At 55.2% G+C, this 24354-nt stretch overlaps 5 protein-coding genes across 7 annotated transcripts; 3 read left to right on the forward strand and 2 right to left on the reverse strand.

Moving 5' to 3' along the window:
* Window positions 1–1744, forward strand: JUNB (JunB proto-oncogene, AP-1 transcription factor subunit). Its single transcript, XM_060144935.1, has one exon. The coding sequence runs from the start codon at window positions 283–285 to the stop codon at window positions 1324–1326; it is 1044 nt and encodes a 347-aa protein (XP_060000918.1). The 5' UTR covers window positions 1–282; the 3' UTR covers window positions 1327–1744.
* Window positions 1745–3977: 2233 nt separating this feature from the next.
* On the reverse strand, window positions 3978–7170 carry PRDX2 (peroxiredoxin 2). Its single transcript, XM_060144942.1, has 6 exons — window positions 7014–7170; window positions 6440–6544; window positions 6190–6343; window positions 5454–5576; window positions 5159–5289; window positions 3978–4301 (listed from the first exon to the last, which is right to left on the reverse strand). Exons 2-6 carry the CDS (start codon window positions 6540–6542, stop codon window positions 4216–4218), a joined length of 597 nt encoding a protein of 198 aa, XP_060000925.1. The 5' UTR covers window positions 6543–6544; window positions 7014–7170; the 3' UTR covers window positions 3978–4215.
* Window positions 5684–10032, forward strand: THSD8 (thrombospondin type 1 domain containing 8). Its single transcript, XM_060144943.1, has 3 exons — window positions 5684–7477; window positions 8818–9023; window positions 9893–10032. Exons 1-2 carry the CDS (start codon window positions 7279–7281, stop codon window positions 9015–9017), a joined length of 399 nt encoding a protein of 132 aa, XP_060000926.1. The 5' UTR covers window positions 5684–7278; the 3' UTR covers window positions 9018–9023; window positions 9893–10032.
* Window positions 10033–10178: 146 nt separating this feature from the next.
* Window positions 10179–14092, forward strand: RNASEH2A (ribonuclease H2 subunit A). 3 transcript variants are annotated; one of them, XM_060144938.1, is made up of 8 exons: window positions 10179–10317; window positions 10537–10608; window positions 10734–10860; window positions 10954–11041; window positions 12351–12488; window positions 12594–12681; window positions 13660–13783; window positions 13892–14092. In XM_060144938.1, exons 1-8 carry the CDS (start codon window positions 10191–10193, stop codon window positions 14013–14015), a joined length of 888 nt encoding a protein of 295 aa, XP_060000921.1. In that variant the 5' UTR covers window positions 10179–10190; the 3' UTR covers window positions 14016–14092. The 3 variants fall into 3 exon arrangements, with proteins under 3 accessions (XP_060000921.1, XP_060000922.1, XP_060000923.1); XM_060144939.1 differs by lacking the exon at window positions 12351–12488; XM_060144940.1 differs by lacking the exon at window positions 10734–10860 and having other exon boundaries at window positions 10992–11041.
* Window positions 14093–21764: 7672 nt separating this feature from the next.
* On the reverse strand, window positions 21765–24107 carry RTBDN (retbindin). Its single transcript, XM_060146654.1, has 5 exons — window positions 23939–24107; window positions 23336–23402; window positions 23111–23221; window positions 22478–22574; window positions 21765–21992 (listed from the first exon to the last, which is right to left on the reverse strand). Exons 1-5 carry the CDS (start codon window positions 24105–24107, stop codon window positions 21765–21767), a joined length of 672 nt encoding a protein of 223 aa, XP_060002637.1.
* Window positions 24108–24354: the final 247 nt, after the last annotated feature.

Genomic DNA, 24354 nt, shown 5'->3' on the forward strand with positions numbered 1-24354 from the left:
GACCTTGAGCGCGTCCAGGCCAGCATCGGAGCCAACGGGGAGCAGGGAGCAAGGGGGACGCAACACGAAGAAAGCGAGTGCGCCAGAGGGGGGCAGAGGGGCTAGAGAAGCCGCACAGAGCTTCCGTGCACAGCCGCCTGTTGGCCTCTCTCGGCCCGTACAGGCCCCCGGGAACGCGCGTCCAGACACCTGGTCCAGCCACCTCCGCGGACTGCGCGCGTCTCGCTGCAGCGAGGCCCGGGGCGGCCCCGCAGGGACCCTCAGACCGACCGGGCCGCCCGGATGTGCACTAAAATGGAACAGCCCTTCTACCACGACGACTCATACGCAGCGGCCGGATACGGCCGGACCCCGGGCGGCCTCTCTCTACACGACTACAAACTCCTGAAACCCAGCCTGGCGCTCAACCTGGCCGACCCCTACCGAAATCTTAAAGCACCCGGAGCGCGGGGCCCCGGCCCAGAGGGCAGCGGTGGCGGCAGCTACTTTTCCAGCCAGGGCTCGGACACCGGCGCGTCGCTCAAGCTCGCCTCATCGGAGCTGGAGCGCCTGATCGTCCCCAACAGCAACGGCGTGATCACGACGACGCCCACGCCCCCGGGACAGTACTTTTACCCCCGCGGGGGTGGCAGTGGTGGAGGTGCGGGGGGCGCAGGGGGCGGCGTCACCGAGGAGCAGGAAGGCTTCGCCGACGGCTTTGTAAAAGCTCTGGACGACCTGCACAAGATGAACCACGTGACGCCCCCCAACGTGTCCCTGGGCGCCAGCGGGGGGCCCCCGGCCGGGCCCGGGGGCGTATATGCCGGCCCGGAGCCGCCTCCCGTCTACACCAACCTCAGCAGCTATTCTCCAGCCTCTGCGACCTCCGGAGGAGCCGGGGCCACCGTCGGGACTGGGAGCTCGTACCCGACGGCCACCATCAGCTACCTCCCACACGCGCCGCCCTTCGCCGGCGGTCACCCGGCGCAGCTGGGCCTGGGCCGCGGCGCCTCCACCTTCAAGGAGGAACCGCAGACCGTGCCTGAGGCGCGCAGCCGCGACGCCACGCCGCCGGTGTCCCCCATCAACATGGAAGACCAGGAGCGCATCAAAGTAGAGCGCAAGCGGCTGCGGAACCGGCTGGCGGCCACCAAGTGCCGGAAGCGGAAGCTGGAGCGCATCGCGCGCCTGGAGGACAAGGTGAAGACACTCAAGGCCGAGAACGCCGGGCTGTCCAGCACTGCCGGCCTCCTCCGCGAGCAGGTGGCCCAGCTCAAACAGAAGGTCATGACCCACGTCAGCAACGGCTGCCAGCTACTGCTTGGGGTCAAGGGACACGCCTTCTGAGCGCCCCCCTATCCCCCGTACGGACATTTTCCCAACCTGGACGGCTGGGCGCACGCCTCCCATGGGGCGAGGGGGCAGGCGGTGGGCACCGGCCCCGGGGCCTGGGGACGCCACAAACCACACTGGACTCCTGCCCGCCCGCTCTGCGGCCAGTCCTTCCACCTCGACGTTTACAAGCCCCCCTTCCACGTTTTTTTTGTATTTTTTTTTCTGCTGGACTCAATTCATATTGAATATAATATATTTGTGTATTTAACAGGGAGGGGAGGAGGGGGCGATTGCGGCGGAGCTGGCCCCGCCGACCGGTACTCAAGCCCTCGGAGATACTGGGGAGGGGACCCCCGCCCCCGCCCTCCCCCCCTCTGCACCGTACTGTGCGGAAGAAACGCGCAGTCGGTATCTAAAGAATTTATTTTAAGATGTGTTTGTGTGTGTGTTGTTCTTACTTTTTATTGAATCTATTTAAGTAAAAAAAAAAAGGTTCTTTATTAATTTCTGTTGTCTTTTTTTCCAAGCCGGGCGGGCGGAGGGAGGAGAGTAGTGGGATGCCCCCACCCCACTGCGGTTTGTGGCTTGCTCCTGTAACTGTGTCAATCTCGCCAGCTTTGTTCAGACATCTTGCGTCCCCAGCCTGGGTGTCCAACCCTTCTTGCGTCCCCCGATCTCCCGGGTTGGAAGGTGCAGGGCGGGGACCAGGTCCCGCAACTCCCCAGCACCGGGGGACAGGATGCCTGGGGCGAAACGCGCAGTGCGCAGGCGCGGCCCCGCCCAGCCGCGCGCGCCGGGGCTTTCCCCGCTGACGCTACGGAAGCGCTGTCCAAACATGGGCTGATTCTGCCCAGTGACGCGACGGCGGTCTCTGGGCAGATTCCGGGAATCCCCTCCCCCGCTCTGCCGGGCAGGGCCGCGGCGCCGGGAAAGGGGCCGGGATTTTCCCAGGCTGGCGGCTACCAAGGCCCGGAAAGCCCCAGGCCTGGGTCCAGAGCGTCCGCGGTGGGCGGGCCGCACTCCAGAACCCCGGGAGCCACCCCAGAGTCTCCCCCATCGGGCTGGTGCCTGGGTCCTGCCGAGCCCACGCCAGCTCCGTCTGACCTGACCCGGGAGGGGGGATGCAGTTGCCTGCGCGTCGTTGCCGCCGCGATCCCCTCCCCACCCCCGCCAGGAAGGGCGGTGCCCGCCTGCCAGTTTCCCCTCCCGGGTGCCAGGCCGGGAGCGGGGCGACTGCCAGGTCTGGTCCTGCCGGGGCGGCTGCTCGGGCCGCCGGGCGCCGCCGCCGCCCTCTCATGGGGCTGCCTCCCCCGCAGCTGTGACGGGTGCGAGGGCGGCTGGTGAGCCCCGATGGGGATCTGGCTGGCTTCGGAGCTGGAAGCCCCCAGAGCAGCAGAGAAAAACACAGATCGAGAAACCAAGCCACAGGGGCGAGGTGGGGTAGAACAGACGCTTCATTAATTCATTTATAAAGTACTGAACAACCTGGCCCAGGAGTCACAGACGGGACCAGGGCCGACAGACAATAAACAAGCAAACGTGATTCGGAGATGGTGGTAAGTGCTAGGAAGAAAAAAAAAATGGTCAAAGTGGTAGTGATGGGGCCGGGGAGGTTAGCTGCTTTGGAGAATGGATTGGGAACATGGAACTTTAATGAGGCGATTTTTCAGCAGCTTTGAAGCTGAGCCCTGAGAAAATCCTGAGTAACAGCGTTCTGGCAGAGGGAACAGCACATGCAAAGCTCCTGTGGCCAGAACAAGATCAGCCTGTTAAAGAACAGCAAGAAGGCTGTGTGCTGCAATGGAGTGAACCAGGAGTTGGGAGATGAGGTCAGGGAAGACCACACAGGGCCTTGGGGAGGAGTGTAGATAAAATCCCAAGGCTGAGATGGGCGCCCTTGGAGGGCGTTAGGCTGGATAGCAGTAATAATGGGTCTGTGGATTAAATGAGCTTGTCAGTCCTGTTCTGTGGAAGGAAATGGGGGCTCAGAGGGGCAAAGCCACTTGCCTGAACATGCACAGCATCAAACTGAGCTCCTTCAAACACTGTCTTGCTCCTAACACCTGCCTCCCAGCCTAACCCTCATCCTTCCACTTCAGGGGCAGAGGCACAGCCCTTCCAACCTGGGGTGGTGTAGAACTTGCAGCAGGGACTGTGCCTCTACCTCAAGCTCCCTCTCTTGGTTCTATGCTCAGGATTGGGTCCCCACCTTCTTCCAGCCCCAGGAACTTGGTCCTAATAACCGTTAACAGAGCCCTGAGCTTCACGTACTTCATCTCTTTTAACGTGAAATGGTGAAATGTAGGTTTGTCTTTATTCCCATTTTGCTGTTGAAGAGACCCAGGGAAGATCACAGCTTAAGCGGCATTTGAACCCAGGCTGGCTGCTGTTTAGGTGTGGGCGCTGCTCTGCATGGCCAGGTTTCAGGTTGTAAGGCAGCCTGGGACTTGCTCCCTGCAAGGGGCCAACAGCACCATCGCCACCGGCCCCTCCACCCGTCTTCAGGCCAAGGAGAAAGAGGGAGGAGAGTAAGCAGTGAGCATGATGCAAGACTGCCACCTTGTGGTGGAGATCGGTAACTACAATGTCAGTTTCCCAGGCCACAGTCTGGAGAAGGGGGTGGGGAGTGGTACCACGCCAGGACAAATCACACCAACACAGACTCACATCTGTCCCTAATACTTTTATTAGTCGCCTCTAGGCCTGTTCTCAGCTATGTGGGCTCCAAGGAGGGGGTCACCGTTCACCAGCTCTCAGCTGGTAGCTTGAGAAAGCCTTGGCCTAGCCCTCTGGGGTCATGGACTGTAGAGTCTGAAGGGGCCTTTCCTGGGTCAGTATGGGGCACCCAGGTGGGGGCACAGATGGGGGCCAAGAGCCCAAGCTTGCCACCCCTCTGCCAGCCTAGTTGTGTTTGGAGAAATATTCCTTGCTGTCGTCCACGTTGGGCTTGATTGTGTCACTGCCTGGCATCCAGCCAGCGGGACAGACTGTGGAAAAACAGGGGTGCACATATGAGGCCAGAGTGCCATATTCAAGGTAGAGCAGTAGTGAGAGGACAAAAAGAGGCAAAGCAAGAGCATGAGTTGCAGAAGAAAAAGCCTGGAGCCAAGTGGTCCAGGCCTAAGACCATGCCACATGGTAAGAGAAGCCCTCCAAGCCCAGCTGCAGGATTTTCTGACTGACATTTTATTTTATTTATTTATTTATTTTTGGCCACACCATGTGGCACGTGGGATCTTAGTTCCCCGACCAGGGATTGAGCCCGTGTCCCCTGCAGTAGAAGTGCAGAGTCCTAACCAACGGACCACCAGGGAAGTACCTATTTTATTATTTAGTTTTTTGGCCGCACCGTGTGGCTTGTGGGATCTTAGTTTCCCTGACCAGGGGAAACTCGAGCCCTCAGCAGTAAAAGTGCAAGAGTCCTAACCACTGGACCGCCAGGGAATTCCCTGGCTGACATTTTAATTTCTTTCTGGCTCCTTTAATCGCATCTTTCTCTCTTAGCCCCAGCCCCAGCGGACGTTGAGGGCCTGTGGTCAGGCTGTGGCCTTCACATGAGAAGATACTCTGATCCAACTAACATTCAAGCCTGCCTTGGCACAGGCCTTCTCAAATACCTTCTACAGATTTCTATTACCTCCCCAGCTCCCCACCCTTATATTGGGGCATCTCTCCCACCAGACTAGAAACTTCCTGCAGACAAGGCCCTGAGTTAAATCTTCTTTGGGGCCCTCACAACCACCCCACACAAGCGACAGGGCGGGCAGTGAATGTATGTGTGCATGACAGAGGGGCTGCATATGTACCCATGTGTGAACACATGTGAATGTGGGTTTCGGCTCACCTTCCCCGTGCTCATCTGTGTACTGGAAGGCCTGGACCAGCCGCAGAGCCTCATCCACGGAGCGCCCCACAGGCAAATCATTGATGGTGATCTGGCGAAGGACACCCTTGCCATCGATGATAAAGAGGCCCCTGAGATAGCAGAGTTCACAGTGAGGAGCCAGAGTTCCCACTGTCAGGACCCAGGGAGGGAGCACCGTCTTCCTGCTAGCCACAGGGCTGGGGGCAGGGAGGGCATCACCCAAGAGCGATCCCCTCACTCTGAGGATGGGGGCTTCCTGAGGGTCCCACAGTACCTGTAGGCGATGCCCTCATCTTCCTTCAGCACGCCATAATCACGGGACAAGCTTCTGGTTACATCAGCCAGCAGGGGGATGTTCAGGGGGCCCAAGCCTCCCTCCTTCCGGGGGGTGTTGATCCTGTGGGTGGGGGAGACAGGGCTGGGACCTCAGGATGCCTGGCACAGCAGGGTCCTCACCCTTTGGGCCTGCATGTGATAAGGGCTGGAGAGGGGGTGCTGGAGGTGAGAGATAAGGGGCTTTTGAGCAAACCCCAGGGAGCGCCACCCACCCCACCCTGAAGTGCATGCTGAGGCTGCTTCTCACAGCTGAGAAGACTAAGCTAATACTCTAGCAAAGTGGCTTCACATGTGCTGGTGGTTTCCAGCACCTTGAGGCAGAGAACCTGCCTTAGAGTCCCCATCCTCCTCTCTCTAGCTCTGTGTCATTGGGCCCAGCCCTTCACTCTCTTGAACTGGAGTTTCCACCTTGCTGAAATAGTTCACGGGAGGGAGGCTGTGTTGCCCTAAGTGAAAAAAAGCATCTGCTAACTCTCTACGCCACGAAACTAGTTTCCAAAAGCTAATTACTGTCATCATCATTGAGGACTTGGGAATCACTATTTCCATTATTTTCTTGATGGGAAAGGGAGACGCAGAGGTTGAGCACCGGCCAGGAGAACACACAGCTCAGACCCTATAGAGGTGTAGGTTTAGCTGCACCCTTCCTCCTTACTGGTCCCCACTGGTCATACCAAGCCAGGTGGGTGAACTGAGAGTCCACAGAGACGCCCAGCACATCGCAGTCCAGCTTGTGGAACTCCTCGGCACGCTCACTGAAAGCGATGATCTCCGTGGGGCACACAAAGGTAAAGTCCAGCGGGTAGAAAAAGAGGACCAAGTATTTTCCTGGGGAAGGGGGTGGGAATAGACAAGGAGTTAGGGCTCAGTCCCTCTAATGCCTGTGCCCTGCCCCCACCAGGGCCCCCTCCAGGCCGCCCTCACCTTTGTAGTCTGAAAGCTTCACCTCCTTGAAGGCGCCATCCACCACGGCGGTGGCCTGGAATTCCGGGGCGGGCTTTCCGATGTGCGCGTAGCCGGAGGTCATGACTGAAAGCCGAGACCCCCGCCCGGTCAGTGCGCCCTGGACGACCCTTTGTCCTCGCTTCCCAAGGTCACGCTGCGTACCGGGCCCAGTTACTGAGTCAGAGCGGCGGAGGCAGCAGCACTGCCTCGCACCTTCTCCGGGACCAGGTTGGCACGGCCTTGAGACTTTGGGAGACCCGCCCCCCTGGACAGCTAGAGGGGCCGGGCAGCTGCCGGCCGGCCCCCAGTTAGCGTGTCGGCCTGAGCGCGGTCGCGCAAGCCCACCGCCCCAGGAGGAGATGCCGCGAGCTGGGGGCGGGGAGCCTGGGGATGCGGCCTGTACTCCAAGGCTCTGGCCTCGTTTTTCCCCGCAAGGACAAAGGCGGCCACTACGGCGGGCGGAAAACAAAGGCGGCCAGCGCTGAGGTCCGGATAGGGCCCAAGCTGCTCCAAGGGGACTCCCCGCAGCTCGATGCACTCCAGGTGTCCATACCTGCGTGGGAAAGGGCGGGACGCACAGACTCGCAGACGCACAGACTCGCTTTCGTAGGGCGAAGTGTGCCCTGGGCCTTGGAGCCTTTTATATTAGGCCCGAACCATGACGCCTAGCGCGGAGGGGTGGGCGGACGAGCGGAACGGTCGGGTCCACTGCAAGCGCAGGGGAGGGAAAGAGGAGCCGGTCGCGACCACTTGCCCGCGGGCGGCAGGGGGAGACGCGCAGCCGCCGGCCCCGACCACTGCGTCGGCCCGCGGGGGTGATGCGCGGGGCTCCTCTTTGGCGCGAGCTGGGGTCGGTTGAGTCCGGCATGGCCCGGAGCGGTTTGACACTACTGTTGCTGCCTCTGATACTCCTGCTGCTGGCAACTCCTGCCCAGGTTTCCCCCGACTACCAATACTTCGGCGAGCAGGGAGAAGGGGACACCTGGGAGCAGCTGCGGCTGCAGCATCTGGAGAAAGGTAACTGCAGGCTGCGGCTGTGATAGTGCAGAAAGGTGCTTCATTGCCCCACGTCACCATCTGGCTGCAAATAGACCCTCCTTCAGGGACCTCAAATCTCTGCCCAGGGGCTTCCCTGGTGGCGCAGTGGTTGAGAGTCCGCCTGCCGATGCAGGGGACACGGGTTCGTGCCCCGGTCCGGGAAGATGCCACATGCCGCGGAGCGACTAGGCCCGTGAGCCATGGCCGCTGAGCCTGCGCGTCCGGAGCCTGTGCTCCGCAACGGGAGAGGTCACAACAGTGAGAGGCCTGCGTACCGCAAAAAAAAAAAAAAAAAAAAAAATCTCTGCCAGCTATGCACTGGCGGCGCCCCTCGGGCTGATTACTTTTCTCTGAGGCTCAGTTTTCTCATCTGTAAATTGAGATAGAGACTGTCTATAAGCAGCCTACACCGGGAGAGGGGACGTGAGCAGGCAATAAATACCGACGCAGACATATCCATAAACTCATGGATAAGTGCTGGGAAAGGCGGAGATAGAAAAGGCAGGGTGCAGGTAAACTTCTGAAGTCAGAGAAGGCCCGGCTGAAGATAGGTAACCAATGCAGCCGGAATGACAAACAAAAGCCTAAAATGCGAAGATTTAGGGGGAAGAGTGCAACAGGGAGTTGGAACAGCAAGTGCCAAGGCCAAACGGCCTGACAGAGGACTGGAAAGAGGCCAGTGTTGTCTGGCAGAGGCTTGGTGAGGGCATGAGGTGTCAGGACTTTGTGAGCCACAGATTTGGGCTAAGACCTGTCAACTAGGGCTGTAGGGAAGAGTCAGTAAAAGAAGGGTTGTGAAGGGCGTCTAATAAACGTTGTAGCTGCTTTGAAAGTGATCATAATAATTGTTTTTGTGTTATGTACTAGCACATCGCCAGGGGCTTTAAGTACCTTCGTTATGACAATTATGTCATTTAATTTGCCACCTGGCAACCCTGCTGGTCAGGTGACACTGTGCCAGTTGGACAGACTCAAGATCATGCCCCTGGAGAGAGGAGTCATCTTCAGAGGGTGGACACCAAGGGTGTGGTACCACATTCCCAACTGGACAGGCAGGCACAGGTGGGAAGTGTCATTTTGCAGTCCCTCTGGGCCATTCACCAGTTGTGTGAGCTTGGAAGGGTGGCTTGTTCTCTCTAAGTTTCAGTTTCCCCACCTGAGACTAACGGTAAGATTAGAGATAATCTATGGCTGGGTACCTGGCACAGAAGCACAACTGAGCAAATACGAACTGTTGTGATGTATTAGTGTCTTTCTCCTCCTCCCTCCCTGGGGGTGCGGGGGGAAAGGTTCCCTCCTACCTGGCCCTCCATCCCTAGACTTGGAAGACTCTGCCCTTGGCCCGTGGGGAAAGTGGCGCTGTTTCTGCGACCTGGGCAAGCAGGAGCGCAGCCGCGAGGCTGTGGGCACAGCGCCGGGCCCGGTGTTCATGGACCGCGAGAATCTGGTTCAGGTGCGGCCCTGCCGGCAACGAGATTGTTCATCCTGCGGGCCGAACGACTGCGACTGGAGGCCCTGAGCCCGGGTGAGCCTCGGGCGCGGAGGAGGCGGGGCCGGGGCTGGTGGGCAAATCCGGGGCCGCGGGTTCCCAGGGTGGGCGGGGAGAGAGGAAGGGCTGTAGGGGGCGGGTACGAGGCGGGCCTCGAAGAGGGAACAATGGGGCACTAAATCTGGGGCTTGAGTGCAGCGTGGGAAGGGAGGGCTGAGTCAGGAGATGGGAGCCCCGCTGATATCCGAGGAGAAAGGAAGAAAGGTGGTGGGGGCGGGGAGGGGAAAACGCAGATGGAGGAACTGGGACCCTGATGAGGAACAGAAACCCACAGTCTGAGGGCGTGAGCTCTGTTGAGAGCAGGGAATAGAAAGAGACATGTCGTTGGAGTGGTGGACAAATCTGGGAGGCGTGCTCCTCGCTAAGACGTGGGAGAAAGAGGGAGAAGGGTGGGAGACGGGGCGGGAGCATGAACCCTGAATTGGGGATGGAGGGGAAAGGAGCCTGCGTGGTGGGCGGAGACTCTGAGCCGGAGTCTGTAGAGGTCTGGGATCTCGGTTCGGGGGTAGGAGAGACTTAGCCCGGATGAGAGAGAGGGTAGAAAGCAGGCGAGAGGCGGGGGGGTGGCTCTCCCGGTGAGCTACGGAGAGAGAGAGTTGGGGGACTCTAAGTCCGAAGGTTTGAGCCCAGCGTGAGCCAGGATACCTAGTCCAGGGGGCTTAGACTGTGTGGAGTAGCAGGGACCTCGAGTACAAAGAGCCTGAAACCAGATGGGGGACAGGAACTCAGTGATGCGGACAGCGTATTCTGGGAGTCTAGTGGTATCTGACCTTCTAGGCTCTGACCGGGTCGAATCCTTCAAGGCCCCCCTCAATTTCCCCTTTATTTCCCTCTCCTCCCTCCAGCCCCGGCGGGCGGAGCTCCAGCGACACCCGGGCGGAGCTTGGAAAGCGACCCCGCCTATCCAGTTCCCCAACCGTAGAGCTCGGCTGTCAGACTCGGGAACTACAATTCCCAGGAAGCTGCACGGCAGCGACGTCGGCGTGTGCTGCGCAAACGACAACGGCGGCGGGAACGTTTGGGGCGTGTCTTGCGCGGCGATTGGTCGAGAGCTAGCACTGCCTCTGGGCCCGCGGAAAAAGCGCGCAGAGACCTTTCCTTGCAGACTTTGTTCCTGCCGCTGGTGGCGGCGGCTGCGGCGGCATGGATCTCAGCGAGCTGGAGAGAGACAATACGGGCCGCTGTCGCCTGAACTCGCCTGTACCTTCTGTGTGCCGCAAGGAGCCCTGCGTCCTGGGCGTCGATGAAGCGGGCCGGGGCCCGGTGCTGGGTGCGCCCCCAGGGCCGGGTGGGGGAGGGGCGTGATAAGGTGGATGCAAGTTGCACTGGAACAGGAGCTGGGATTGCACCGCACTCGGGGGTGGTGGTGGTGGTGGTGATAGTGGTGATGGCGATGGCATTGGTGATGGCACCGAAAAAAAAAAGCGGTGATGATGGAATAGAGATGGCGGCTTTCACGGGCTCACTGTTTGGACCCCCACTTCCCCAGGCCCCATGGTCTACGCCATCTGCTATTGCCCCCTGTCCCGCCTGGCAGATCTGGAGGCCCTGAAAGTGGCAGGTGAGCCCTGGGGTAGATCTAGGGAGGCGGTTCCTGGGCATGTTCAGGGGCGGGTGCAAGCTGGAGGGGGAGAGCAGGAACTGGGGGAACCAGACGCTCCCCTTCTCTCCCAACCCTCCACCCAGACTCAAAGACCTTGTCGGAGAGCGAGCGGCACAGGCTTTTTGCGAAAATGGAGGAGGACGGAGACTTTGTGGGCTGGGCACTGGACGTGCTGTCTCCAAACCTCATCTCTACCAGCATGCTTGGGCGGTGAGGGGTCCCGGGGGCGGGGGCGTAGCCATCATGGGCTGGAAGGGATGGGTGGCTGGAACGATGTTGACTGGGCTCTGTCCACCACCACAGGGTCAAATACAACCTGAACTCCCTGTCTCATGATACAGCTACTGGGCTGATGCAGTATGCGTTGGACCAAGGTGTGAAAGTGGCCCAGGTGAGCTAACTGTTGGTTGAATTGTCCCCATTTAATCACCTCAGGATAAAATAGGAGTATAGAAGTGCGATGGATGATTCAGGAATGTGTTTTACTGCTGTTGATGTCCTACTGTTTTTCCTACCTTAAATGTGTGCCCCACTGAGGACCATGGTGGGGCCCCCAGCCTCACCCACATCTAATCTATTTCCATATTCTAAAGGCTCAGTGTCTAGAACGAATCCCACATCTGTTCTCCCCGACCGCAGTCTGTATCCTAACCCAGGGCACCCTCCCCTCCTGGATACCTGCCCCATCCTCCTCCAGCCCCCTCCCCTACAATGTGCTCCCCACACAGCAGACAGTCATTTACGTTTTTGAAATGTAAATCTCGATGTTTAATTTTCTGAACACAGTGGGAATTAAATCAGGAAAGTTTACAGGCAAGTGAAGAATGAGATTAAATCCCCAGAGAGAATTATAAGTTGGCATTGCATCGAGTTTGCAAGGCAAAGAACAGACCGTTTTGAGAGAATCACAAGGGTAAATATACTTGAGATAGAGAATGTAACAAGGGAGGCCTTGCTGAGAAGGTGGCTGAGGTCCAGGGCTGGAATGTGGAGCTGACGATGCAGTACTGAAGCAGACAGACAAGGAGCCTGCCCTCGGGTTCATGACCAAATCAGAGGAGATGGATGGGCAGCTGGTAAGCAAATAGTAAAGGTGATTTTTGAGAATAATAAATGCTCTGGAGATTACTTTTCTTGTTACTTTTCTGACCTCATTTCTGTTCTAGACATGTGGTCCCCGTACTGCTGTCCAGCGTACTTGACATGGTCCCACCTCAGGGCCTTTGCACTAGAACCCTCTTTCCCAGATCTCCCTATGGCTCATTTCCTTCAGGCCTTTATTCAGATGTCACCACCTCAGAGTGACCTTCCCTGAACACCCCCAAATTGTTTAAAATTATAATCTCTTCTGGATCTCCCTTATTCTTTATTATTTATCCTGTTTCTTGTCTGTGGCCCTCACCAGGGTGTCTACTCTGGCATGTTTACTGCTATGTCCCCGACACATAGAGCAGCCCATGGCATGCAGTAGGTAGGTGCTTAATAAATGTAGAATGGATATAGTGTGATCAGGAAAAGCCTCTTTAGAGGGTGATATTTGAGCTGAGACCCCCGAGAGGAAGACGCAGCCTGGGCATGAGCTGAGAGACGAGTATTCCAGGCAGCGGGAACATCAAGTGCAAAGGCTGTGAAGTTGGATCATCTACACAGTTGTTTTTCTGGATGTTTGTTGAATGACTACATTTCTGTCACCACGGCAGGTGTTTGTGGACACTGTGGGGCCCCCAGAGACATACCAGGAGCGGCTGCAGCAGTGCTTTCCTGGTGTTGAGGTGACAGTCAAGGCCAAGGCAGATGCCCTCTATCCCGTGGTCAGTGCCGCCAGTATCTGTGCCAAGGTTAGGCCCCTGCTGGCCATGGCCAGCTCCCAGCATCCCCCTGGCAGGAGGCAAGCATGGCTGCTTCATGGGGAGGGAGATCCCAAGTGCCTATCTTGCCCACAGGTGGCCCGAGACCAGGCTGTGAAGAACTGGAAGTTTGTGGAAAAACTGCAGGACCTGGACACTGATTATGGCTCAGGCTACCCCAATGGTGAGTGACAATAAACTAAAAAGGCAGGCTTGGCATGCTTCTGAGGTTTTCTAAGTTGTTCTGACCACCCCACTCTGCAGCAGAAGAGGCTGAGGCCCAGACAGGGGGGCCACTTGCTTATGGCCAAAATGTGGCAAAGTTGGATTCCAGCTGGCAGACTCCCTCTTCCCTTCTTGCTCCCTCCCTCTCTGCTCTCTCTCTGGAGCCCCAGTGAAGGACTGAGACTCACGATGGGCATCTGTCCATTTGTTAAGGGGCAAAGGGCAGAGTGAGGGGTACTGGCTCCTGTCCAGTGCTGTCCGGTGGCCCCAGCTTGAATCCATTGTTTTCTCATTAGGAGGCTCAGTCTCCCTGTTTGTAAAGTGGAAATGATCGTGCCCCTCCCCTCCACCTCTCCCAAGGACACACAAGGGCAGAGGCAAAGATTCAGTGGCTGGGTTCAAGGAACCCTTTGGCAGCTGGGTGGGGTAACACAGCAAGTCTAGGATTGGAACTTAGGTGAGGCCAAAGGGAGGAAACCAGGTCCAGGCCAAAGACACTTTGGGCAGTGTTCATTGCTTACTGAACACCTGGTATGTGACCTGCAGGGCCAAGCCCTGAAGATTTAGCCATGAGCAAGACAAACAAGGACCTCCTTGTGCCCACTGAGTTCGTGGTTACATGGGAGAGATGGGCATTAACTCAATGGTCCACAAATGCTGGTTCAATGCCTCATGTCCTTGGGGAGGTAAGGGAGATGTCTCAAGGGCAGTCTCCTTAAACTGCACCATAAGCAACTGTTGGCCAGGCAAAGAGTCGGGGGGAACTGCTTGTGCAAAGGTCCTGAGGCAGGAAGATGTCTCAGACAGTGGGCGGTGCTTCAGGTACTCCAGAGGAGGACTGAGATGAGGTGGTAGGGCCTCAGATGCCAAGCTGAGAAGCTGGGACATTATGGCAGGGCTCAGGGCTATCACATTGTCCACCCTACCCTTCCCCCAGATCCCAAGACAAAAGCGTGGTTGAGGGAGCACGTGGACCCTGTGTTCGGCTTCCCCCAGTTTGTCCGGTTCAGTTGGCGCACAGCCCAGAGCATCCTGGAGAAGGAGGCAGAAGACGTTACATGGTAGGTGTCCTGGAGGTGCTATGAGGAAGGAGGGTGAGAAGCCAGGGCTCAGCGCTGCCTGAGAGGGCCGATCCCCCAGAAGTCAGTGTCGCCATCTCTCTCCCACAGGGAGGACTCGCAGACGGGGGATCAGGAGGGACTTAGGAGGATCAAGTCATACTTCAGCCCCCGCCCCCGCCTCCCCCATCGGTACTTCCAGGAGCGGGGCCTGGAGTCAGCCACCATTCTCTAGCAGCCAGCCTGTACTCCCTTCACCTGCTCCCACACCCACCCCACCCCCAGTTTGTGATTAAAATTTTTCAAGGAAAACTAAGTGTGGAGGTTCTGTTTTGGGGTGGCGGTAGGGTGGAGGTGTGCTCTGTCTGCATCTGGACCTAGTTGTTGACTTCTAGAACTGAAACAGGATGGACATTGATTGATTGATTTGATTTGATTTTTTTTTAATATTTATTTATTTATTTGGCTGCACTGGGATCTTAGTGGCGGCATGCGGGATCTAATTCCCTGACCAGGGATTGAACCCGGCTCCCCTGCATTGGGAGTGCAGAGTCTTAACCACTGGACCACCAGGGAAGCCCCTGATTTGATTTTTTAAATGCATGGTATATTTGAAGCAAAATTAAGAAGGAGTATGCTGAGAAGCTTCCCTCCCATCCTACCCGCAGCACCCTGGTGGGCTTACTGGGGTGTCTCAGTCCTTTGTGGGCTGCTGTAATGAAATACCACAGGCTGGGCAGCTTGTAAACAATGTATATTTATTTTTCACAGTTCTGGAGCCTGGAAGTCCAAGATCAGGGTACCAGCACAGTCAGCTTTGGGGGAGGGCCCTCTTCCAGGTCACAGACTGCCATCTCGCCGTGTCCTCACATGGTGGAAAGGGTGAGGAATCTCTGTGGGGTCCCTTTTATAAGGGCACTAATCCCACTCATGAGAGAGCTCCACCCGCGTGACCTAATCACCTCCCAAAGGTCCCACCTCCTAACACCATCTTCTTTGGTGGGTTAGGATTTCAACATATGAATTTGGGGGGGACACAAATATTCAGACCATAGCAGGTGCCTTCTAGGTCCTCTGGAGATATCCTGGCATGTTACAAACATACATACAGATACTTTTTTTTTTTTTTTTTTTGCAGTATGCGGGCCTCTCACTGTTGTGGCCTCTCCAGTTGCAGAGTACAGGCTCCGGACGCACAGGCTCAGCGGCCATGGCTCACGGGCCTAGCCACTCCGCGACATGTGGGATCTTCCCGGACCGGGGCATGAACCCGTGTCCTCTGCATCGGCAGGCGGACTCTCAACCACTGTGCCACCAGGGAAGCCCCAAGACACTTTTTTTAATCCATCTTCTGTTTTGCCAATTTTGGTGGGTTTTTTTTTACCTCTTATCGTACCAAGATGGCTGCAACAGCTCCAGACATCACATCCCAACCTCCAAAGGCCTCATCTCCAAGCAGCCACCCTGTCCCTTCCTAGCTGAAAGTAGAACATGTCTATGCCTGAAGTAATCTGTGGCAAGGGGAATGGAGTATCTGGGGTAAGGAGTCAAAAATTGGTTCCTGGGGGTTGGGAGAGACTCCATATCCTCCCATCCTCCCCACTGTTGACCCTCCCCCCACAACCTTGACTTGAACAGTAAACAGTAGGATTTTATTTCACTTTTTTTGTTTTTTTATTTTTTTGGCCACAAGTCTTACAGGATCTCAGTTCCCTGAATCTGGGCCACAACAGTGAAAGCACTGAATCCTAACCACTAGACCACCAGGTCACTCCTGAACAGTAAGATTGACTTTTTTAATTAATTAATTGTTTTGGCCACGCCATGCGGCATGTGGGATCTTAGTTCCCCAACCAGGGATCGAAACCCGTGCCCCCTGCAGTGGAAGCACAGAGTCCTAACCACTGGACCACCAGGGAAGTCACCAGAATAGTGAGATTTTAATGGAAAGGAAGAGAGAATGGCTCTTCACTTTGTAATAAATGCTCTGATAACAGAAACCCAGGGCATGGTGGGAGTATTACGGAGTGTGTACAGCCAAGGCTGCCATAAGAAATATCATAGACTGGGGCACTTAACCAACAGAAATTCATTTTCTCACAGTTCTGGAGGCTGAGAGTCCAAGATAAACGTATCAGCAGAGTTGGTTTCTTCTGAGGCCTCTCTCCTTGGCTTGTAGATGGCCATCTTTTTCCCATGTCATCACATCCCTGTGTGTGTGTCTGTGTCCTAATCGCTACTTATAAGGACTCCACTCATTGGATTAGGACCCACTCATGGGACCTCATTTTACCTTAGTTGCCTCTTTAAAGATTTATCTTTAAATATAGTTACATTCTGAGGTACTGGGGGTTAGAGCTTCAACATATGAATGGGGGGGGGCAGTGGGTGCAATTCAGTTCATGAGAGAGCACCTCTGCACTCTGCGTGTCCTGTGCTGGACATGGGGAAGCCCGTGCTGACCAGCCAGAAAGGGTCCCAAACCTCCCATTGAGGACAGAGGGACCCTGGAGTGTGTATGGGGAGGCCAGCTCCAGGGGGGCTCATAGAGACTGAGGACCTGACTGGCTGAGATCTGAAGGGTGAGAGAGGTGGAACAGATAACAGGAGGGTAAAGGGGTTCTAAGGTGTGGGAACAGCAAGTGCAGAGACCCTGAGATGAGAGTACCTGGCTGCAAGAAGGCCCTAGAGCAGAGGTGATGAGGGCAGACCTTGGGGAGGAGCCATGTCCACCTCATTTTCCCACCTAAAGCCATCTTCTATTCACGCCTCTGCCTGTGATTGTCACTATAGTTGCAAAACATTACAGAACCTGATTCCATTTGTAATTCTGCCGTTTTCTATGCCATATATGCAGAGTATCTCAGACTTGCCTCTTTCCCTCTCAGAATTATTAAAATTACAGTTCATCTTGAAATTATAGGCCCTCTGACTGCTGATGGAATTTGCCTTGGTAAGATAAGGAGAGGGACTTCCCTGGTGGTCCAGTGATTAAGAATCAGTCTTTCAGGGACTTCCCTGGTGGTGCAATGGTTAAGAATCCACCTGCCAATGCAGGGGACACGATTCGATCCCTGGTCCGGGGAGATCCCCCATGCCGCGGAGTAGCTAAGCCCGTGTGCCGCAACTGCTGAGCCTGCGCTCTGGAGCCCGTGAGCCACAGCTACTGAAGCCCTCGTGCTTAGAGCCCGTGCTCCACAACACGAGAAGCCACCGCAGTGAGAAGCCTGCGCACCACAACAGAGTAGCCCGCATTTGCCGCAACTAGAGAAAGCCTGTGCGCAGCCATGAAGACCAAATGCAACCAAAAATAAATAAATAAATAAATAAATGTATTTAAAAGAAAAAAGAATCAGTCTTGCAATGCAGGCGACACTGGTTCAACCCCTGGTTGGGGAACTAAGGTCCAACATGCCGGGGGCAACTCAGTCCACATGCAGCAACTACTGAGCCCGCGCACTGCAACGAAAACCCCGGGCACCGCAATGAAGAGCCCATGCGCCGCAACGAGAGATCCCGCGTGCCGCAACGAAAGATCCAGCGTGCTGCAACTAAGACCCAATGCAGCCAAAAATAAATAAATAAATATTTTTTTAAAAAAGATAAGGAGAAACTGCTCGCTTCTTTCTTCCCATCTGGTGACAAGCAGAAACGAGTGGGTACCCTAACGCTGTAACTCGCAAATATTTCTACTAACAAAAGTCTAGGGATCCTTGGCTATTCAAAGTGGGGTTCCCAGACCAGCAGCATCAAGCTCACCAGGGAGTACAAAATGTGGAGTCCAGCTATTTGGAACTGAGACAACCTTCCAAAGACCGTGATAGAGAACCAAGAGAATCACAAGATGGAATTGGGTGGAAAATAAAGAATGAATATGTGAGTCAAAAAAAAAAAATAGAAAGAGGGGCTTCCTTCGTGGCGCAGTGGTTAAGAATCTGCCTGCCAATGCAGGGGACACGGGTTCGTGCCCCGGTCCGGGAAGATCCCACATGCCGCAGAGCGGCTGGGCCTGTGAGCCACAACTACTGAGCCTACGCGTCTGGAGCCTGTGCTCCGCAACGGGAGAAGCCACGACAGTGAGAGGCCCGCGCACCGCGATGAAGAGTGGCCCCCACTCGCTGCAGCTGGAGAAAGCCCTCACACAGAAACGAAGATCCAACACAGCCAAAAATAAATATAAAATAAATAGATTAATTTAAAAAAACCACAAAGCAGGTATAAGCCAGTCACAAATAAATACAGTTGTATTTAATAATGAAATATGGCTAGAAAAAAAAATAGAAAGAAATGTGAAGTTCAGAGTCCCACACCTAACCTGCCAAAGATCCCCAGGGTTTTATTTCAAATGAGGTTGAAAACAACCCCTGCTTCTTGAAAGTTTTAAATGATCACTCCCACTCTCCTCAGGACAGCCTTGTGGGTTATTCCTCTGACTCTCTCTCATTCATCCCCTTCTGCCCATCTTTCAGTTCTCGTCCCAAGGTCCTTACTGGTGCCCCTCACCTCCAGTCTCACCCTCCCCCAGACCTGCTTGTAAGCAAGAGTGTCAGTCTGATGAACCTTCCCCTGCTTAAACCTTCCATGGCTCTCATACCCCTTATCAACAGGTCCAAGTGCTTTGCAAGGCATTCACGTCCTTCTGTGATCTGACCCCAGCTCCCATGCTCTGTTCCAGGTGTTTTGAGCAGCTGGGAGTTCCCCAGAACCTGAAATCTTCAGGCCTGCTTGAAACACCCTTCCCTGTGTTCTGGTCATCTACCTGGAGCTCCTTCAAAGGCTTACCTCACTCCTCTTCCTTGAATACCTGCTTATCCTCCTTGTCACAATAACAGTACATATAAAACATCATCAACAACAACAGTGATCATGGATGATGTCTGCGTTTATTGAGTGTTAATTAATTACGTGCCAGTCACTTTCTAAGCATTGTATTTGACATCCTTCCCATTAGGAGGTGGAGTCTAGGGCACCTCCCTTTTGTCTTTAGTGACTTACGTTAGTGAATAGAAAGCAGAGGTGACACCGTGTGACCTTTTTTTGTTGTTGTTTTGGCCTCACCACCTGGCTTGCAGGATCTTAGTTTACTGAGCAGGGGTTGAACCTGGGCCCCAGCAGTGAAAAGTGCCGAGTCCTAACCACTGGACAGCCAGGGAATTCCAGCACAGTTTGACTTCTAAGGCTAGGTCGTCAAAGGTGAGACAACTTCCACCTGGCTCTCTTTCTTGGGACATGTACCTTTAGAACCCAAACGCCATGTTATGAGGAAGCCCAAGCCACTATGATTGGCCACGTGTAGTTAATTCTGGCTGACAGCCCTAGCTGAGGTTCAAGGCAAGAGCCAGTACCAACCACCAGATACGTGAGTGTGACTCTGCCCCAGCCACTCTCTGCAAGTGCATGAGAGACCTTGAACAATAGCCAGCCAGCTGAGCCCAGGGAAACTCCAGAACCATGAAAGATAATGATCGTTGTTTTACACCACTAAGTTTGGAGTTTGTTCCACAGTGATGCATAACCATAACAACTTGCATAAACTCATTCGATTCTCCCAATAACCCTACGAGACGAACAATTATTATCCCCATTTTACACATGAAGAAACTGAGGCTCATCAGTGCTGGGCAACATGCCCAAGGTTACAGAGTGAGTAAACGGTAGAACTGGGATGTGAACCCAGGTAGATACACTACAGAGTCAAGGTCATAACCACCAGTCTCTGTGGTCAATATATCATGACTCCCTGACCAGCACTCCTTCCCCTTCTCCTGGTTTCATCACCTGACTTTCTTTAGGGGGGGACACCCCTCCCCATCATCAGTCCATGTGGTTCAGATGGAGCTCACCCCACCATGGACGTTTAGGTACAAGCATAACCCAAATCAGGCCAGTGAGATTTGCACGCCCCTTGACACAATTATTGGCTTGGTAATGGGCTTATGAGGAGGCTGGATCAATGAGAGCCAGCCCTGGGAACTTTGCTGGTTTTACAGAGAAATAGGCCCATTTTAATCAATAAAATCATGGAGTTGCTGGTCCATCTTTGCTACTGTGAGGAGATCCTGTCCCACAGTACAGCCAAAAAATATATATATGCAGATAGATTCGTAACATCATTTAAGAACCTAGAGACAGCCATTCCTGAAGCTTATCCCTGTCTTGGCTAAAGGCGCTTTGAACTGAGTTTGTCTCTGGCATCTGAAAGATGCCTGTCTACTACTCTCCCAGTGGGACACTTTGCTTCTTATGCTATTTCACCGTCACTGAGGTCAGGGAACGGGCCTGATCTATCTACCTTAGCACAGTGCCTGGACACACAAGGCATCCACCAATCTTGCTCTATTGAATAGAACTAAAAGGGATATTGCCCCTGTTTTCAGGTGAGGAAACTGGTTCTCCTAGAGCCTGTGGATAAGGAGGAGGATTAAGGGTAGTGCTTACATGGGACTTTCCTGGCGGTCCAGTGGTTACAGTGTGTTTACAACCCAAATCCTGAATCTGAGTAAGTCCTTTGCTTTAGGTCCAGGAATGACATTTGGGAGAAGCGGAGGAAGGAAAGAAGAAGACACCTTTGGGACTTACCTGGTGGCACAGTGGTTAAGAATCCGCCTGCCAATGCAGGGGACACGGGTTCGATCCCTGGTCTGGGAAGATTCCCACATGCTGCGGAGCAACTAAGCCTGTGCGCCACAACTACTGAGTCTGCGCTCTAGAGCCCGTGAGCCACAACTACTGAAGCCCACATGCCTAGAGCCGGTGCTCCACAAGAGAAGCCACTGCAATTAGAAGCCTGTGCACCCCAACGAAGAGTAACCCCCGCTCACTGCAACTAGAGAGAAAGCCTGTGCACAGCAACGAAGACCCAACGCAGCCAAAAATAAACAAATTTTAAAAAATGGGGAGGGGTCCAGAAGAGGGACTGACAAGGAGAGGAGGTGTGCTCTCCCACTGTGTGCCACCAGTCCCACCAAGAAGCTTCCTGACTTGTACAGACCTCCAGAAACCCTTTATGGCCTTTGCCTCTGATTAAACAGGCCCAGCGGTGTCTTTTTTTTTGTTTTTGTTTTTTTAAATTAATTTTTGGCTGTGTTGGGTCTTCGTTGCTGCGTGTGAGCTTTCTCTCTAGTTGTGGAGAGCAGGGGCTACTCTTCGTTGTGGTGCGCGGGCTTCTCATTGCTGTGGCTTCTCTTATTGTGGAGCATGGGCTCTAGGCGCGCAGGCTCAGTAGTTGTGGTGCACGGGCTTAGTTGCTCCACTGCATGTGGGATCTTCCTGGACCAGGGATAGAACCTGTGTCCCCTGCATTGTCAGGTGGATTGTTTTTTTCTTTTTTTTTTTTTTGTGGTACGCGGGCCTCTCACTGTTGTGGCCTCTCCCGTTGTGGAGCACAGGCTCCGGACGCGCAGGCTCAGCGGCCATGGCTCACGGGCCCAGCCGCTCCGCGGCATGTGGGATCTTCCCGGACCGGGGCACGAACCCGTGTCCCCTGCATCGGCAGGCGGACTCTCAACCACTGCGCCACCAGGGAAGCCCGACAGGTGGATTCTTAACCACTGGCCACCAGGAAGTCCTCCTCCCCATTTCTGACACCTGGATATTCCAAGTTGTGACAGATGCTCCAGGGTGTGGACAAGCCCTCATTTACATGCTCCTGTGAATCAGTGGCTAACTTTAGGACCTGAAGATTTGAGAGACAACTATCACTTTCTGGCAACTCTCCTTTCCACTTACTTCCCCCAAGAAGCAGCCACATCACGTGCTCTAACTGGCGACTTTATTCAGGGGGGGTGAGGAAAACAATGAACTACAATTGGGTTATTTCTCAAATAATCTGAAGAGGCGCGAGTCTCTGGGGCCCCAGAGAGGAAGGATGGGACTCTGGAAACTAGAATGCAGAGAGGGACAGGGGTGGGACTCTGGGTGTCTTGAGCGGCGGGGCCGGAGGTGGGGAGAGGGGGTGCATCTTCCATTCAAGGCCAGGCGCCCCCTAGGGGCCGCTGCCACTTCCACTGCCACTTCCGCTGCTTGCAGCGTCCAGGATCCAGGTGCGAGGGCGTCGGGAGCGCCGGAAAGTGGTTTCCCGGGCCCTCCGTGCGTGTCTGGGACGCGGCAGCACCGAGATGGAAATGTTGAGGCAGTGACCAGAGCCAGGATCCGCCACTGGTACCGCGTAGCCCAGAAACGAGCGGCAAAGTTCCGCTCCGTCAGCAAAAGTCTGGCGGGAAGGGGTGAAGTTTGGGTCCGAGTTGGTGGAGTCCAGCTACCCTGGGGGCAGCGGCGCGATCTTAGGGCAGGAAATTCTCACCTTTAGGTCATCCCGGGAGTCTGGGGGCAGGGCCATAGTGGGGGTGGGGCCTTGGGGAGTGCGAGGTCTTACTGGGTCCCAGGGGTCTCGGGTGGCAGAGAACCAGATGAAGGCTGGGGCCTTGGAGAAGGAGACTCGGGTTTCTGGGCCTCCCAGGGGGACTGCGGACGGGCCTAGAGCAGAGACCGTCCTTTGGGGAGGGCAAATCCAGACTCAGTGGGCCTTAGGGAGGCTACAGGCATATCCTACTATGGAGATTGGGCTGTGGAAGCGGGAAGGATGGGAGTGGGGGCCTTGGGAGTGCCAGTCCGGACTCTGGGACCTAGACGGGCTAACCCAGGACATAGTGAGGGGAAGTATCAGTCTCTTCCTGGCTTCCTCTGTCCCATGCTCACCTGCCCATAGGTGGTGCAGCCAGGCTCGCAGCCCCTCTTTTCTAGGAGTGGGAGCCAAGTCGGGCTGCAGAGGATATCACTTTCGCAGGTGGCAAACCTGGGGATGGTGTGTGGAGAAAAGAAGGCGGGTGAAGACTCCGCAGCCACGTCCTAGTGGGATTCCTGCTCTCCAAGGCTTTGCCCCGGGTATGTCCCTTCCCCAGATCCAGGCACCGCCTCTTAGAACCACGCTCCTACAAAAGCCATCCCCCAGGTTTCAGCCTGCCCCATATTCTCTAAACTTACCAGGGCTCTGTCACTTCAGGCCTCACACCTGCCGACCTCAGACCATCTATTCCAGGCCAGCCCCACCCTTTTAGCTTCTCTTTTCAATCAAGAGGCCCTCCCCTTAAAAAAAAAAAAAAGCCAGCTCCATGGAAGGCCAGTCCTCCGTAGTGCCAATCTTAGCAGCGGGTCTTCCACAGGCCCCGTCCCTTTCTACCTAGCCTCTAAACACCAGGCCTCGTCCTGTACACGTTGGCGGCTTTGGACGCAGGCCACGCCCCTTCAGGCCCCCGGAGGATCAAGCTGCAGATCCCCCGTTCGGCCCCGCCCAAGCCATAGACCACACCCCTCACGCCCCGCCTCTCCTACCAGGCATCGCAGAGCTCCGAGCAGAGAGGCTGTGTCTGGCGTACCCCCAATAGCAGCAGGTGGAAACGACTGCGGAGGGCAACCTGGAGGTTTCCCAGGAAGGATTCACACCTGGACATCGGGAGAGACAGGCCCAGATAGGTCAAGGTGCGCAAGGGCTCTGTCCCCTGGTCGGGACAGCTGGAGCAAAGAACACAAGGAAACACTGGAGGTTGCTGTACTTACCCGGGGCTCAGCTCCCCACAGCTCCCTGAGACGATCCCAGGGTCCGATGCCTCTGGTGTGTTCATCTCTGAGGGACAAAAGTGTCATGGAGAAGGGGACTCCAGTGAGTTGCCATCTTGGATCCTCAGGTAGGGTTGGGGAACCAAGGCTTGGGGTTCCTCTGAACGGGGAGACCCCAATTATATATGTTCTCTCAAACATAAAAGTTAAAGACACTTCACTTGCGATGCAAATGGAGCTTCAAGAAATAATCACTAATCATAATCAGCTTATCATTTATGACAACACTGGTGGTGATATAAATTCTCATATACTTACATATACTCTTTTACAACATCCTTATGAGGTAGGTCTATTATTTCTCCTCCTTTCTTAATGGCCCACCTGAGACTCAGAGAGGTTAAGTGATTTGCCCAGGGTCACACAGCTATGAAGTGGCAGAGTTGGGATTTGAACCTAGGCAATTTGTGCTGTTTAACCACCACTAGACCCAGGTGCCTCCTCCGGTCACCCTAAACCCCTCTCCAAAGGAAATTCTGGCATTGTTATGGTTGAGTTGGGGTTTCTGGTTGTTAGAGTTTAGGCAAAGTCTGGAATGCTTACCTGCCAGGTGCAGCTGGCTTGGGCCCAAATTGGTCACCAACCTATGGTGTCTCTGGGATCTAGCTGGGAGTGGGTGGCTCCCTCCACAAGCCCCCAGCAGGATCCATGCCAGGGTCAGTTGCAGGGCCCAGGCCAGGCCCCTGGGTCGAGTGCAACCCCTGCAGGCCATGTCCACCTGAGATAAGAGTCAGCTGGGATACGGGGTGAGGTTCAGCTGTCCCTTTCTGGTAGTTCAGGGTGGCACTGTCCTGATACGCAGCCAGGAGACAGTGCCAGGCAGAGCAGAGAAAGGGCAGCTGATGAGGAAGCAATAGCCAAGGACCCTCAAATCCCCGGGGGCCACCAAGGTCTGTCTCTGACCAAGGAGCCCCCCCCCGTCAGACTCATGTCCCCTCCATCCCTTCAGGTGCAAGTGT

This window comes from Lagenorhynchus albirostris, chromosome 3, assembly GCF_949774975.1.
Source record: "Lagenorhynchus albirostris chromosome 3, mLagAlb1.1, whole genome shotgun sequence".
Classification (NCBI taxonomy): Eukaryota; Metazoa; Chordata; class Mammalia; order Artiodactyla; family Delphinidae; genus Lagenorhynchus; species Lagenorhynchus albirostris.